The following is a 16,651-nucleotide window of genomic DNA, read 5'->3' as shown; positions in this document are numbered from 1 at the left end:
GTCTGACCGAGTCATCCGAAAGGTCACAGAGACAGACAGAAGTTTCCAAGAAGCTGAGAAGTTCTACTCAGTAGTAAGTGTCCACCAAAGCAGCATGTCAGCACTATGAGTCAGGGATTTACACTTGACACGTGACCTGGGACAAGTTTCTTCCCCTCTCTAACCCTAAATGTCCTCATCAATGAAGTCAGTGAGTTGGACAAGATCTAAGATCTCTTCCAATTGCAAAATTCTATGAGCCCAAATCTGTCATTGTTGATGGAACAGAGGATTTACAGACTCTGTTGGATTAAAACTCACAGGCTTGAAAGAAGCAGTCATTATTCTCATTTTACTGAAGGGGTCCTGAGTAGGGTGACTCTTCGGATACCGAGCAGAGAAGAGGACGGAGAGCTCCTTGGCTTTGGTCACTGAGCTGGAAACATTTAACAAGCAGGCAGTCTAGAGCTCGGATTGTATACTGAGGACAAGATGCTACTTACTATGCAGCAGGCCACCAGGGCTCCTTGAGCAAATCCTGCCAGGACATCGCTGGGATGGTGCTTGTGGTCAGATACACGGGACAGTCCTGTGTAAAAGGCCATCATGATCAGGGTGAACTGCAGGAGTGGCCGAAGCAGGCGGGCACCTCGCCAAGTGAAGCGGGCCTGGAGGTACAGCTGGAGGGTGGAGATAAAATGAACAGACACTAAGTGACTCGCTACTCACCTGTATTATAATACCAAGTCGATGCACACTACATTTCCACTAAATGCAGTTATCCGGACCTTGGGTGTGGCATGTTGTAGAAAGAGTATTCAACTTGGACATGACCTCAAGCCAGTTATTTAAACCTTAAGCGGTCCTTCCTGTACTGAAAAAATAAGAAAAATGGAGCTTTTCTAGGGTGATAAGCTAGAGAGAGCTGAGGAATATATGAGAAAAGCCTTAGCACACTACCTGGTATGTATTAGACACTTTACAAATATTAATTCCCTTTTGTCTTCTTCTTGATTGAAACTAATCAAAGAATAACCAGGGTTAGTAAAGGTTTCTTTTTTTACAATTGACGGCTCATTCAGTGCACTTGTGTGTTTTCGTGGAGATTATTCTACGCACTCCATGTACTACCTGCCTCTTAGGATTGCCATGGAAATAAGACGTATGACGAGAGGGGGAGGTTATCATGATAGTCACAAGGGGCTGCTTATGCATCAGAAGAAAGCATCTCTGTCAAAGGATAAGTTTCAAAGTCACTACTTGGGGCTGTGGATTTTGAATTAGAAAGTAAGGAAACACATAAACCAGCCAGACAATGCCAGAGAGCTCTCAAACAGAGGTTGACAGACACTGGGCTGGGTGGAGTAGGAGAGTAACCTGAAGAAAAATGGAAGAAAAAAAAAAAAACACCTCTGGCTGAAGCAAAGAAGTTGAAATGACGTCAACTGGGCATTGTCCCCCATAGTTATCTTGCTGCAGTTTCCGTTCTAACCTCTGGGCACAACCTACTTTCCAGGTTCCTGTGGGAACTTGGGAAATGAGGGGGAAGAGGCAATGAGACAAGAGGAACTTCCGACTACAAATCAAAGCAAAAACCAGGAGAAGGGAAGAGAGCGGAGGGGAGAGGGCTGACGGCCTAAAGATAGATCTGTGACAGTGGCAAAGGCGTGACTGCCCTTCCTGAGACAAATGGACATTTTCCTTTTGTTGGTCCGGAAAGAGCACGCCAGAGACCAGTCCTGAGGAGACAGAAGAGTGGAAGATTCCGGAGTCACTCTTATCGACGTAGGAAGAGTGTCTAGCACTGAATCCTCAACTACTGGGAAACTATTTCGAAAACCCAGGCCTGGAAAACAGCAGGAAATTTTATAATCATTATGAAATTACATGAATGTATTATTGGGAAATCTAAGCATAACAAATGAAAAACTAATACAGAATGCATCGATGCTGTTGGTTGCTAAACAAGTGATCAAAAAAAAATCAAAGGTTTTTTCATATGCAAAAAATAACCAGTTCAAGATCTAAAAGAGGCAAAGTCATCATAATCGCAAAGATGATTAAATAAATAGTAATGAATTTACAAAGAATCCCATAGGGCCCTTATGAAACAAGGGACGTGAAGGACAATCTGAATAGAGTTAGCATTTGTCTTTACAAGAACACTCATTTTTTAGAACACTTAACTCCTAAACTCATACATTGACATGTAAATTCAATCAGATTCCCATGGATATCCTATAAAGATATGGAGAAAAAAAACACGTAACAACAATATTCTAAAAATAACCTGAAAAGCCAAACCTGTGGAATGAGGGAGGAATAAAATTAAATTAAAATAATAAATAAATAAATGAATTACACACATACCTACATACATACATACATACAAAAAACAAGCAAGCACACAAGCCAGACACTATAAGTGCTAAGGACACAGAAATAAGAAGTTACAATTCCTGTCCTATGGAGCACACAGTTGGGGAGATACATGAAAGCAAAAGTAAGTATATTATGGGTTTTACAGGAAGTATGACAGAAGTTCAGGGACTAGGATCAATGATTATACTTGACTTGAACCCTACAGATGAATAGTGTTTGGTAGGAGTTAAGAGGACAGCAGTGAGGGCTGTGTATTCCAGGCAGAGTGACGACTTAGAAGCCAGCAGAGTTCCAGAGCACTTCTCATAGTTCAGTGCAGCTGAAGAGGATGTTGGGGTGGGGTGGGGGTGGGGTGATGAGAAACAGGGCTGCAGAGGCTATTTAGGAAGGGTACTGGAGGTCAAACGAAGGCACCTGGTCTCTCATTCGTAGGCCAGTCTTTCCTAAACCATACTCCACGGAACACTGAGGGTCTTTTGAAAAAAGATTGGTAAACGCTCTCTTCCACATCCTTATTTTCATCACTTATTATACTTATGACTATTTGTACAGCACATCGACCCGTTGAGTCCCAAGTGGTAAATATTAACTGTAAGCAACGGTGACAAATGTAACCGTGTGAAGCAAGGCACTCAGTACCATAAAAAATAGTCTGCAGGTCAAAGCCTAGTCCCTTATTTCTGCTGAAATGACCCAACCACAGATTCTGCAATCACGAATAAAAGCTCCCTTCCTTTGGGCAGTTGGGATGGAGATAATGTTGACATAGCTCCAACTCAACACAAGTCTTCAGAACAGTGGCCAGTTCAGGGAGCAAGGAATAGTGTGTGTATTTGTATTGTGCCTGCTAGGGTCTGATCTCCCTCCAGCAAGTCTTGTCGATGGATGGGGTGTGTTGGATAACAGAAAGAGCCCAGGTTTTCATCAGGAAAACCTCACTGAGCCTCAGTTTTCTCACACATAAAAAAAATGTAACCACCACTGTCACAGGCCGTAGTACAGAGAGGTGATCATGGAGATGGAGTGCCTGGAAGAACATGTGGCTCAATCAACAGAGGATTATACATTCTCTGACCACTTCTCTTCATTTGGACCTAGTAGCCCCAAGATTTTCTAATTTCCCTCCCTGAAAAATCTGCAGGTCTTCAGGAACGTCTGGTTCAAAACCCTGCAACACTTCCCCCCACTTGCAGACTTGAGGTCACGGGCCTTCGGAATCAGGGTGAGGCACAGGAAGGGTGGGTTTCCAACCCAACAAAGCATACCTCTCCCCTTCCCACTGACTCAGATACTTAGGCTGGAGCTTCATAAAAGAAAAAAATAAATACAAGAGAGGAACTTGGAGAGGAAAAGACCAGTCATCAGAATAGCTTCAGGAAGACAGCGCTTATGAATGAGAAAGGAGCAGGGAGCCATGGGGAAAGAATCTTTTTGAGAAGCAGTCAGTCATGGAATTAGTCTGTGGAGGGAAGCTTGCCCTTCCCCCACCCCATCTATCAGTAGCTAGCACACTTATGGAGAAATGTCTCAAGATCTCAGGACTGATCCTGGTGTCTGCAGTTGGGGTTTCAGGGGTAAGCACAGCAGTAGTAAAGTGGATTTGGGGATTCCAGTCCTGGCTTTACCACTTAATAAGTGTGTCACTTAACTTTTCTAAACTTCCTCACCTGTGAAATAGGTAGAATAGTATCTAGTGCACTCAAGGCGCTCTTCCAAAAACCCACACTACCCTTTTGCCTTAGTAAATGAAATTTAGGCAATGACAGTGGTTGATTTCACCAAAACAAGTAACTTACTAAAGAAAGATTGAACAATGACCTTCCACCCAATGTCTACTTCTGATCTGAGAAGTAAGCAGGTGACAACAGGCTTTGAGGTTGATCAAAAGACCTGGTAATTCTCTCCCCCATCCCATACCAATCTAACTGCTCAATGACGCAGATTTTGCTGGTTCATAGCCTCATTCGCAGGAGCCACTCCAGGCCAGGGGCCTGGGCCTCAGCCGAATCAGGGAGTATTTTCTGGAGCACCCTGCTCCCTGGGAAACCTGAGCCTGGGGGCACTGTGTGGGTCAGGAGGCTCCATTCATTCCCACTCCACAGGGGCAGGTGCCCCTAATTCAGAAGAGGAAGCCAAACCTCCTGACCACAAGGATGTAACGTCCCTGTTCTGGGCCAAACAACAAGGAGACTTTCCCAGAATCAGAATTCCTACATGGGCTTCCAAAAAGTCCTAGACACCCTGAAAAAAAGTGGTTAGGAATGGGGTGAGCAGAGCTGAAGGAAAGCTCGGAAAGCCTAAATCACCCTGACCTCTCATAGTCGTCAGCAGCCATGAGAGCCTGTCTAATCTGTCTTCACTTCCCCATTGGTGGTGGGAAGATCTCTGGGCTGCAAAAATCCGCTTCTCAACCATCAGTGTGACAATGCAGAGAATGCAAAGTGTTTGCCCTGCAATCAGAACAAGTAGATCTGAATCTTTTCTCTGCTTCATACCAAGTGTAGAACAAGTCACACTGCTTCTCTGAATTTCTGCTGTCTCATAAGGAGCTCTGTTCATTTTAAAAACAAACAAACAAAAAACAAACAAAAAAACATGTCTGTGAAAGAGACGGGCATGAATAAAATACCTTCCTTTGTGAAAAAAAGAATAAAATCGTAAAGTCCTTTTCTAATACTAAGATTTTTCATCCAATTGCTGAAACGGCTGATGGTAGATAGATGAAGACAACAATAGAAAAGTATATACCTGTATCCCCGCCCCCACTTCCCCCCAACTAAATGATGTGTGTGAAAGTCTCTGGCACAGAGGACTCACTCCATGAATGGAGTTCTCTTCTTCCTGATCCTAGCTTTAAAATCGGGGTCCTGTGGAATCTCAACAAAACCTCCTTAGAAAGCCCTGGCTGAATTCAAGCCGGCTCCTCGGGTCTGAACCAGCAGAGTCAGATGTGGGTGAGTCACAGTCCCCGTTCTTGCTAAGTCATTTGTGTTTCATTACACAATTTGCATACTGGTGAAACAGGTCGGTACTGTCCTTTCCCTTCATTTCCATCGCTCTTGGGACAGCTCTGCTAAGAGTGAAAAGGAGGCTTTTGTCCCTCCTTGTGTCCCAGCCTGCCGTCTTCCTGGAAGTCTGTCCAGATCACTGACACCCACAGGGAGACAGTTTCTCCCTCTCTCATCTCCTCCATGGCACGCTTGGCTCTGCTTCATGTGCCCGGTGACTCGTCTACATGGTGCAGAACTGGAATTTCTCTCTGGAAAATTATTCAACCACTTTCAGGACAAAAAAGAAATATTTGTTTTAGTTGATCTTGCTCCTTCTTTAGAAGGGAATCAGATCTTATTTTCTGTCACTATCAGGGAGAGAAAAAGAAAGTATCATTTTGCCGAGCACTGTTCTAGATACTGTGAGCACTGTTCTAGATACTGTGCTAGGTGCTTTAAATGACACAACCTACAGTTCACGCAGTCATCCTGGTCGATGGACACCACTGTGCCCATTTTACAGATGAAGAAAACAAGGCCAACAGAGGCCACGTCACTTGTTCAAGGTAACAAGAGGCATGATTTACATGAAGGAAGATTTGCCTCTTTCTAAGTTCATGCTCTAACCACAGAACCATCTGGCTTCTTTAGGGAATTAGTGCTTTGCACACAAAGTATTGGTCTTTTGTATTGCACTTGTATCTTTGGAGAAAAGAACCAATTTGAGGGGACTACATAGCTGTCATGAACTAAAGAACAACCTGCATGGGACATTTGAACTTCGGGCTCCTCTCATTTACTGTTCACACGTTTTTGTAACACCCATACCTGAAACACAAGTGTCCAGCTTTTGTAAGAATAGAATCTCTGAGCTGACCTTAAGGTAAGGAGAGCCTGTGAATTGACTTAGTGCACCTCTCAGCAGAGTTAACAGCCCTTTCCTCTGTGCTCTAACCCTTCATTCCACCCTCAGTCAGAGAACTCATCCAATTGTTTGGCAGCTTTTTACTTTTCAGGCTTTCCATACAAGATGTGAACTTTTGTGGTGTGCCGGGATGTTCACACAGGTCTGACACTGGTCACTGACACTGGAAAGATGGATGGATGGATGGATGAGATAGAGAGGGACAAAAGGAAAAACATCTGGCACAGCGGTATATTTCCCTTGGAAACCACAATCTTGTTTCTGCAGTTTCAGACACTCCCAGGATCTGCGGGTATGTCTCGTGGGCACACCAGACCCCACTGCTCCAGGATTCCTAACACGTTGAACAAACCTCAATGACTAACAACCACAGGCTGGAGAACATGGCTGTCCGAGGACAACCACTTCCCTGTTTCCTTGGTACCCAACCTACCCTCCACACATAAACAGTTCTCATGGGCATCGCAGTCAAGAGTCAATAGGTAAAGAGTTCAGCGAAGAGGCAACCGAGACCTTTCCTGTACCACACAGGCCCCTTGTCATCTATCAAGTCAGTGAAGAGGAAACGAACACAGTTCTGATTGGAATGGAAAGAAGCTTAGTTTCCCTGGTGGAGATAAACAAAGAAGCGAATACATAGTATGTCAGAGGTGAGAAGTTGTGTGTGTGGGGAGGAAGCCACAAAGGAAATTAGGAAGTATCGGAGGAGGGGGCTGTCATTTTACACAGGGTGGCCAGGGACGGGCAAAGGTGAAAGGGGGCAAAGTACAGAGTCCTGGGAAAGGAGCACAGCAGGAGCAGACGGCCCCAGAGGAACGTACTGTACTGCCGCCTAATCTGAGCTGCAAGAGGAGCCAGGGCAGATGATCCCACAGATCTTCTCAACAATTAACGTGCCCTCCACCCCTGACTTCCTACCAGATCAATGCTGTACTGAACGGAGTACCTGCCGTTCTCAAAGCACCATCCTCCTTTCCATCTATACACAGGTAGCGAGTCCTTCCAATCCTCCCACCTTCATCCGACTGGAAACCTTCCCTGGCTTCTGCCACTCTCCACTCCGGGGTAGCCACTACAATTCTCAGCTTCCACAATAACCGACACATCCCCTTGCTTCTCCCCCGCACAATGAACCTGACTGTTGTCATTGTCCACCTACTTCTCTAGACTGAACTCCCCAAGGACTGTGACTATGCCTTACTAATCTCCATTTTCCCACCCCTGGCGTGGTGGTTGGTGCATCAGAGCCACTCGCTAAATATGTGCTGGATGCTGAATGTTGAATGCACAGGGAAGTTCCTGGAGGGCAGACCGCGGGTCTGATTTAGCTCAGTAGCCCCCATAGGTGACACAACAGAGGAGACAGCAGATATGTTACATGAATGGGTGCCTGCCCTGCTGTTGGCATTTTAGCTGGACATCCTCAGTCCCTGACTATGGAAGTGCAGGGCCAATCCAGATGTGGTGCTCTGGGGTGGAGGCCAGGGCTCACGGGTGGGAAGCACCATTCATGTTTATAGACGCTGTGGGATTTTTCTCATTAGAATATGCATTAACAAGCCCTAACCTCATCCTTAAGGTTCCGTGCCCAGAGATAATTTGGTGTTTGGGGAATGGTTTTTCCAAGCTAACTATTTTACAAATCAAAACCTAATACGGAATGCCCTGCAAAGCCCTGGGAGGCCCGACATGGCAGCTGGTGCTGAAAGGCCTCTAGTTAGGGGTGGCTGATGCTTCTGGGCGGCCACTCTCTTTGAACTCCATGGTGATGTGGGCCTAAGTTTGTCCCTGAGGGCTTCCCATCAGCAGTTAGTTCAACCTTCTTTCAAACAGAGCCACAGAGATTGAGAGATAAACAGGCACCATCTAATTCCACTCTTTCATTTGACAGATGGGGAAAGAGGGGCCTAGAGAAAAGTGGCAATAACCCTGTAAAACAGACAAGATTGTCTCCACTTTATAGGTGAGTACACTGAGGCTTGAAAGCTAAGTAACCCACTCATGCATGGTTCCATAACTATTAATTGGCATGGCCAGAATCATCCAGGTCTGACTGACTCTAAAGGCAAAAGCTGTTAACGCTATACACAACCAGTTGAAATGTGATTCTCTCCAAGGCTCCAGGGAAGCTGGGATCACAGGCTGTGTTAACAAAAGCACCCAACTCCAGCACTTCCTGAAGCCTAACATGAAAGGGCTTCTCTGACTGGCTGCAGGATTTCCCACCAATTCTGACAGGCAGCAAACTTAACTATAGAAAACATTGCAAAATGGACATTCAAGGGGCTGACATTTCCATGTAATGTAACAAAAAAAAACAGCCCTGGCAAAGAGCACTGTCCTTACTTTTTGGCTCTTAGCTTCAGAGGTTGTTTTAGGGCAAGATAACCTTAGAGGTGAACAGCCCTGTGTTCGTATGTTGTATATGCGAGTTGTGCATGTTGAATGTATGTACGTTCGCGAGGGTTCCTAAGAGTGTAGGGTGTGTGCATGAGTGAATGTGTATCCTAATGTGCTCAAGAGACGAAGGATTAAGAAGGCTCTTCTTTCTCCCCGTCTCTTCCTTTCCTCTCTCCCTTTCTCCCTCCTTCTTTTTCTTCTTTCCAGGAGTACAAAGGCACTGCAATTTTTCCTCCCTCAGAGAGATGCAAATAAGCATTCAATCAAAATCTGCTCTGCATCCATGACCCCTGCAGAGACTTGCTGTAATCATAGCTGTTAAGGAGGTAACTCAGTGGGGGTGGGGGGATGGGGGGATGGGGGCGAACACGGTGAGGGGACCATCTCGCCCCTTAAAGCAGATCTGAAGAAAGGTAGCTCGCCTTCAGGTGAAATTACAATCAGCGTCAAGGGCTTATATTCCTTAAGTTTATTCTGCAGGTTTGTTTTGTTTTTGTTTTCGTAGTGCCGTATAATGAAAAGAACATAAAATGATGCTGGAGTTATAAAGACCAGCTTTCAGATACCCTTTCTGCCTCTTACTGGATGTAGACCTTTTACTGCAGACCTTCTTAGATTACGGTTGGTTGGTCTATTTTAAATGGAAAGCAGGGTAATCACAGGTATCTCACTGGGTTGCTGAGAGAATCGAATATTACAGTGTGAGCTCCACACGGCGCCTGGCACACAGAAGGCACCAGAAACCCGTCAGCACCTTTACCTTTGGGGCAGCTGTGGAGCACACAGTGCCTGGCGTAGGTTTCAAAATTATCTAGTGTTTTTCTCTTGGAAGAAAATGAAGGAATACAGAAAACTGAGCACATATGTACTCCTTTAAGCACCTTTACAAAACAGTGAGATTACATTTGTAAAATTGCTTCCAGGCCTGGGTAAAACATAGAAATGGAACAGGAAACTAAACTGAATATCTTTGCTAAATTATCCTTTCTCAGAGCGAAGCAAACACAAAAACCAGAAAATCAAGAATGAAGGGAAGTGCTATTCAGGAATACGTAAAATGCACATTGAATGTTTCTGTAGGTTGGGGCCCACTTTTTACTTCTGCATCCTAGGTAACGGGAAGCCTAGAGGCCTCCAAACTTGGAAAGGATTGGTGGGGGAAGAAACAAGACAAAACAACTTAAAAGTTTTTTCCAATTCCTAATCGTGTTTCTCAAATAAGTCAAAATCAAAACGTCCTTTTTCCAAACCGCTCATGCTCCTCTGAGCTATGTCTGACCTCTCGGTGCCTTCTCTCTCTGTCCTCCCATCAAAGCAGTCAGAAGCAGGAAGTGCCTTGGCACACCAACCTCATTCAAGGGAAGAGGAAAGGCAGGGGGACCATATTTAACTGACAAAGAGAAACAGATCAGCCGCTATCTGCAGCAGCTGGCAGGGAACGGGACATCACCTGCACTGTCCCGGCATCTCCAGGAAGTCAGAGCAGACATGGCAATGGGACGGGCCACATGGGGATGCAGATCGTGGCTCCACTACCAGTGGAAGGACCTTCTACATGCTGCGTAGCCTCTCTGGGCCTTGGTCTCTGCATCCAAGCAACGGGGATGAGGATTTTGATACCTCCTGTTAGGACAAGGTCATGTGTGCTCATGGATGCAGTATTTTGTAAAGCATAAAATCACTCTATGTAGTCAGATGAGGATGAGTTTTCAAGCCTTTCCATCAGTAGACTACAGAGGACCAGCATGGGGAGCACTGCAACAAACTTGACCGGAAGACTTCAGTTTGAGCAACGGTCCTGGTATCTACGTACATTCTGGCAGTTCACTCGCCTTCTCTTGAGCCTTACTAAGCAATCCTTTCCCACAATAGAAATAATATTACTTATGACATAAGGTTCCTGTAAGGATCAACTGAGTTTAATGGATTTTCAGAAAACAGTCCTTGTTCCCATAAAATGTTATACAAAGTGTCTTTTTCACTTCGTAATTTCAAAATGGGTACACAATGCTTACCAAGCAACTATAGTAATTATTTTTATTTGAAAAATAAGAAAATCCTGGAGACTAAAACAACTTCTGCTGAGGCAGTGGTGGAGCTCAGAATAGAACTCAAATTTTCTAGCTAAGCCCTTTTTCAAGGATTTCATAGGACACCTGTCCCAAACCACCCTGGGGGCTTTGTGTACAGAAGGGATTTAAGCTGGGGCTGGACTCCATTGGAATAAGAGGGCAGGTACTTACCACCAAATACAGCATAGTGTACATGGAGAAGGAGGCGTGGCCAGAGAAGAAGGACTTCCTGCAAGAGTAAGAGAGGGCCATGAAAGGGCCATATGCACATCCCTGCTACACAATTGTCTGCCTGCCTTCCCTCCCTAGACTGACCTAGGGAACAGCAACGTCTTGTTTTTACATCCCTGGTGGTGCTTTGGACAGACTGCCTGTAACCTATCAGGCACGATCAAGAACACATGCTATATCATAATTGTTTATGTACATGTCTATCTCAATCATGTGACTTCCTCAAGCATAAGGACTATGCCATAGCGACCCATCTAATCCGGAACACAGCACTGGGCCTGGCGCCTAGTAGGTGCTTAGTAAGTGCTCACTGAACTGTCTGTCTCAAAGGGGTGCACAGTGGCCACGGGAGGAGGTGTCTCACCTGGCTTCCTGGACTTTGCTGTCATCACCTCTGCATTTATAGTTCTGAACGTAGCCCTCAGAGCAGTTGATCAGGTTGAAATCAGGATTGCAGACACTCAAGAAATGAGGACGCAGGCGTCCAATGGAGACTTTAGCAATGTCTGTGAAGGACTGGCTGATGGCACAGCCAAAGAGGAAGCAACCCACTTGCTTATAGAGGGCTGCCACGTAGGGATTCTGAATCGTTGACCGGGACTTCTCCTTCAGGTAATAGATCCGGTAGAATTCCCCTGTGATGATCTGAAAGGAAACCAATTGGGGAATTAGGCAGTATCAAGACCCATCATCAAAACTGACGCCGTAAAGTGTATTTACTGACAAAAGAGAATGTTTAGTAGACAACTGTAAATTATAATCTAGAAAATCCCAATTTTCTATTTAGTAAGTACACAGACACAAATACGTTTGGGAGGAAAGATCAAAGTGCTAACTTGGTCATTATTTGCTTTTTTCAAAAAAGTCCTACATAGCTACAGAATACCTTGTAACAAGAAAAACATAAAATCAAACATATTTATATATAAATATACACGTATTTTTTAATGTGAGAAAGAGACAAATAAGAACTTAGCTATAGAAAAAAAATTAGATGAAAAATCAAGACTTAAGGGTGGCCAGGATATCAGAGGATCTGGAGCAAAGAATCACTAACAGTCTAACTCTACAAAGGGCCTGAGCCTTGTGTCAACATTGAGCCACAGTGAGGGTTTCTATAGGGAAGGGTGAATATCCCAAGACCAAGTCCTGGGTTTGAATCTAGGCTCTGCCACCTACCTGGTGTCCTTCAGCAATAACTTAACCTCTCCAGGCTTAAGTTTCCTTCTCCATGAAAGGAGGCTACCCACCTTTGCAGAGTTGTTGGCTTAAATATGATAACATGGATGGGAAATGAGCTGGGTCATAGAAAGTGATTCTTTCATCTCCCGTTTCAGAAGTATGGTATGATGAAAAGAACACTGAACTACAACCCAAGGCACGGTTAGTACAATGTCCTTCAGAGTTGGTGAATTTCCTCAAGTCTGCCTGCATTGTTCCCTCAATTCTGAAGGAGGGCGAGTGAGTCTTGATTTTCATACACTTCTTCCATCCCACTGGAGCTACTCCTTGACACTGAGGGGACATTTATCACCACTAAAAAATAATAATAATAAAAGAGAGCTATCAATTATTGAATACCTACTGCATACCAGGCTTTGCTTTTATATACTTCCTTTGTGAAATCCTCACAAAAACCATGAGAGATATTGTTGAGGCCGGGGGGTGGGGGAATTTCTCCTGAGGGGGGAAGCACTTCAACTGAAAGGGCCTGGTTTCATGTTAAGGATGGGAGGCCAGTCCATACCCTGTAAGACAAATGCCTATGATGCCTTCGTAGCAGAGGACCAATCCTGCTTTGGTAATGCACAACCACACAGCCGGCTGCCCTTGTCTTAACTCCACAGCACAGCCATGACCACTTCCTCCTGGTTGCACCACAGTCCAGGGACGCCAATGTTCAACTCATCACTCACCACAAAGTCCCTTTCACACTTCCCCACAGGGCGGGATGATGAGCCACACTTGCCCTTTCAGGGAGCAGAGAGCAAGTTGACAACCACAAGGGAAGCAATCGACTGACATATCCGGGCACTCCTTTTCTAAGTCTCCTGCTATTCTTCACTGCGAGGGAAGGCATCAAGGCATGGGGTCCGATCCAAGTCCTCAGGGGCTCCAAAGTCTGGGGATAGGATGGCCACGTAGGAGGGAAATGCCAGCTGGGCCCCGAGGCCAGCAGGTACAGTAGTGAGAACAGCTACTTCTGCTAACGTTTATACAGTGATTCTGTGTTTATAAAACCTTGCTACTTCTAAGTGCTACACTTTGGTTTCCCAGGTCACATTGCGTATGATTCTCTATTAGAGAGAGAAAGAGCCAAGTCCTGACTTAGCTATTCCCTGGTTGAGCAGAACTATTACCTGATCCCAGGGAGGTGCTCAGAGACTATTAGTTGAATGAATGAATTAATGAAAGGGAGCAGGACAGTAGTTCTCACAGCTGCCTTATGGCAAAATTAGAAATATCCTCTAAACATTACGAAGAGACCTTTGATAACACGTTGCAAAGATTAAAATCTGAGAAGCACAGCAAGTCAGAAATGAAAGGGTCCATTATATACAGAACAAACTGAGGTCCAAATTAACTCACATCTAAAGATTAGACCCAGGTGTTCCAACTCCCCACCCAGCATTCTTTCCTACCATTCATTCTAATTCCCCTTTTGAACCTGTTTACACTTTTACCCTATGTAACCTTCTAGGCTAACAAGTTCCAGATGTTTATTACCACCATCATGTTCTCTCTTATTTTTTATTTATAAGTCATACTCACATGATTTTAGGTGCAGGGGGGAAAAAACCCCACTAAACTCGGAGTCAAGGGGCCACGGTTCGAAGGTACTCATTGAATGAATATGGGATAAGTTAGGGTCTCCATTTGCAAAATGAGGGCACTCGACTCCGTGATTTACTACCTCATAATTGCAATGGCATTTATTCTCAACTCTCCTGTGCTATACCTCCACCACTAGCCCCCCAACCCTGCAAAGCAGGAGCAGAGGAAGGGTGCTTTCCCCCGGAGATAACATAGGCAAAGAGCGGAACGGGGGCCACATGCACAACCCCCACCCTTGGACTGCTTCTGAGTTCCTCAAACCATACCGCGGCCACAGATTAAGAAATTTTCTAAATTGGCTCGGCTTGAGCGTGATTTCCTGTTTAACGCTGTGAAAGAACACGCAAGTTTCCACTACAAATTAGCATCTCTTACATGAATCTACTGATTAATCTCAAGTGAGTCATCTCTCTGCTTCAGTCAGCATAGAGAGAAAGGGTTTGATTACAACTCAAGGGTTCCTTTCACTTCTAACATCCCTTCATCCTAAAATTTCGGCTTTCCATGCCACAGTCTTGCAAACAATAAACTTCAAATTAAAATGCTTCCTTGTCTCTCATGGGAAGGCAAAGAGGTAAAAAGAACATTTGAGGGCACCTCAAAGCCTCATAACAATGCTAATCATAGCAGCAATTGTTCACCTTTCTTTTGCACTTTAGTTTCACTTAATCTTCAACTGTGGAGAAGATATACCCATTCTACAGGTGGCGATACCAAGGCTCTGAGAGATAGCAACTTATTTGAAGGATTTGAGGCTAGTTACAGAGTAGATCCAGCTATTCTGACTCTCAAGTTCAAAGACCCAGACCCATGCCAGACTACAGTGAGATAATTTTATTATGTCTATTGTTATTAAAAACAGTTTCCACTATAGTATAGCAATTGTACATTTTCAAGGACTGGGCCAGGCTGAAGTCATTTAGCAGACGCATGACTCCAGGACCACATGGCTTCTGGGCCAGCCTGACAGATCTTGGAGCTAATGAGCAACAAATTATGTATTTTCTCTATCCCCTTGTACAGAAGGGTCGGGGAGTCGACAACACAGCCATAAATCATCATTATGAACCAGCCGGACTTGGCTTCTTGTAATCCTAACCTTTAAAAGACCATTTAATGAAATTCGGGCTGTGAATGACGGCCTGCATACCTCACCTCTGCAGAAGAGGCGAAGGCTTAAATTGTTCTCTGACACATTACACACCTAACTCTGGAGTCCCAGATTTACTGCTTTCGGACTTTATTCATTACTCACAATGTTTTTATTCCTGGGTAATAAAATAAGCTCTTCCCTCCCCCTCCCTCTCTCCTACAAAGGCTCTGTCCCCACCCCCAGGCTCCTGCCCCAGGAGCCCTCATTTCTGCTTCAGTCAGCAAGATGGTGATATGTAAATTTCACTGCTGAGAAAAATGCCTTCAATGTTGATCCCTTTCTGAAACAGCAAGCAACAGATTCTGGGGGGTGGCATGGGGGGGAGGGGCATGGCAGGCTGCCAGGTGAGCAGAGAACTCTCCCCTACCTGCCTTTTAAAGCACTTGGCACAGAATCTGGAAACTAATAAACTGGGAAAGTATTGCAATTAAGCTATGAGGGGACAGAAAGGGATCAGTCCTTGCCTGAGAACGGCTGCAGTTTGGGGGGAGGTTGTCTCAAAGTCTAAGACAGCCACCCTTCCTGTCTTTTCTGGGGGAAAAGAGCTCAACTGCCCACAGATTCACAAATATTGAACTGTTCTGGAGAGGAAATCTGGAGAAATATTGGGATAGACTTTTTGGAAAGGAGAGCTTAGGGTGGTAAAAGAAGTACTGACTTTGGAGCCAGAAAAATCTTTGGTCTGAATCCCATCTCTTACTTTAGGCAAGTGACTTCACCTCTCTGGGTTTAGGTCTTCTCATCTATAAAAGACGACTGATACTATTTACATGGCAGGATTGCTAGGGGATTCAAGAAAGTGGTACGTCAGGTGCCCAGGACCTAACAGAAGAGCCCTCCAAAAGTCAATTTTCTTCTTCCATTGGAGAAGGGGAAACAAAAATATTAACAAATACTTGTAGAAAATATCTTTTCCAAGATACCCCCAAGAGCTCCTTGGAAGAGAACTTCCAACTTCAAGTTTGGAAGTACTACCTCCTCCAGGGTAGAACCAGAAAACCTGTGTATGGATGACACTGGCTTTGACCTTTTAATCTAGTATGCTTTTTTCAGGGGAACAAAGTGGAAGGGAAATCTAAACCCAATGCAGAAAGAGCAATTGTACTGTATCGTTGGTGTTATTTTTGAACATTCCACTCTATTTTTAAATTATCTGAAGAAAAGTAAGATTTTTGCACGTAGTATTTCAACAATCTCTCCTTTTAAAGACTGGGAACTCATCTTCTTCCCCTGCTGAGTTTGAAGGACCAGCTTCCCTATACTCTGATCTGCTTGAATAATAATATTTGCATAGCACTTTACAGCTTTCAAAGGCTTCTCACATCTACTGTGTTATTTGCTTGTCACCAACAGGCTATGAATTACTAAGTTATTATCGACACTTTATAAGTGAGTAAGGTGAAGGCCAGAGAGGTCAGTGAATCACCGGGGGTCAGAAATAAGGCAGTGGCAGGACTGTCACTGTAGCCTGGACCTCTTCATACTGGTTCTTGTGCTCTGACGGCACCAAGCTGGCTTTCTCTTAGAAGTCCTAGCAGGCAGCAGCGTCTGCGTCTCCAGTGAGATGGACAGTCACAGAGCACCCGGTAAGGTCACGTAATCTTGTCAGACACCTGCCCATCGAAGTCCCTTCCAACCACAGAGCACCAAGTTATTCTTTCACATCTCAGTTATGGGGCTTAAT

At 44.7% G+C, this 16,651-nt stretch overlaps 1 protein-coding gene across 2 annotated transcripts in view; it reads right to left on the bottom strand.

Annotated features, from left to right (window-relative positions):
- PLPP3 (phospholipid phosphatase 3) overlaps nt 1–16,651 on the bottom strand; it is a 136,337-nt gene that overhangs the window by 21,656 nt on the left and 98,030 nt on the right. For both annotated transcript variants that reach the window (XM_081057886.1, XM_081057885.1), the window contains 3 exons: nt 11,344–11,624; nt 10,920–10,977; nt 483–659 (listed from right to left, as the gene is read on the bottom strand). In XM_081057886.1, coding sequence (XP_080914012.1) covers nt 483–659; nt 10,920–10,977; nt 11,344–11,624 — 516 coding nt within the window. The remainder of the gene's footprint in view (nt 1–482; nt 660–10,919; nt 10,978–11,343; nt 11,625–16,651) is intronic.

The sequence above is a fragment of the Rhinolophus hipposideros genome (assembly GCF_964194185.1).
Source record: "Rhinolophus hipposideros genome assembly, chromosome: 8".
NCBI classification, from domain to species: domain Eukaryota; kingdom Metazoa; phylum Chordata; class Mammalia; order Chiroptera; family Rhinolophidae; genus Rhinolophus; species Rhinolophus hipposideros.
The sequence above is the reverse complement of the archived record's forward strand: the minus strand, read 5'-3'. Positions and strand labels throughout refer to the sequence as shown.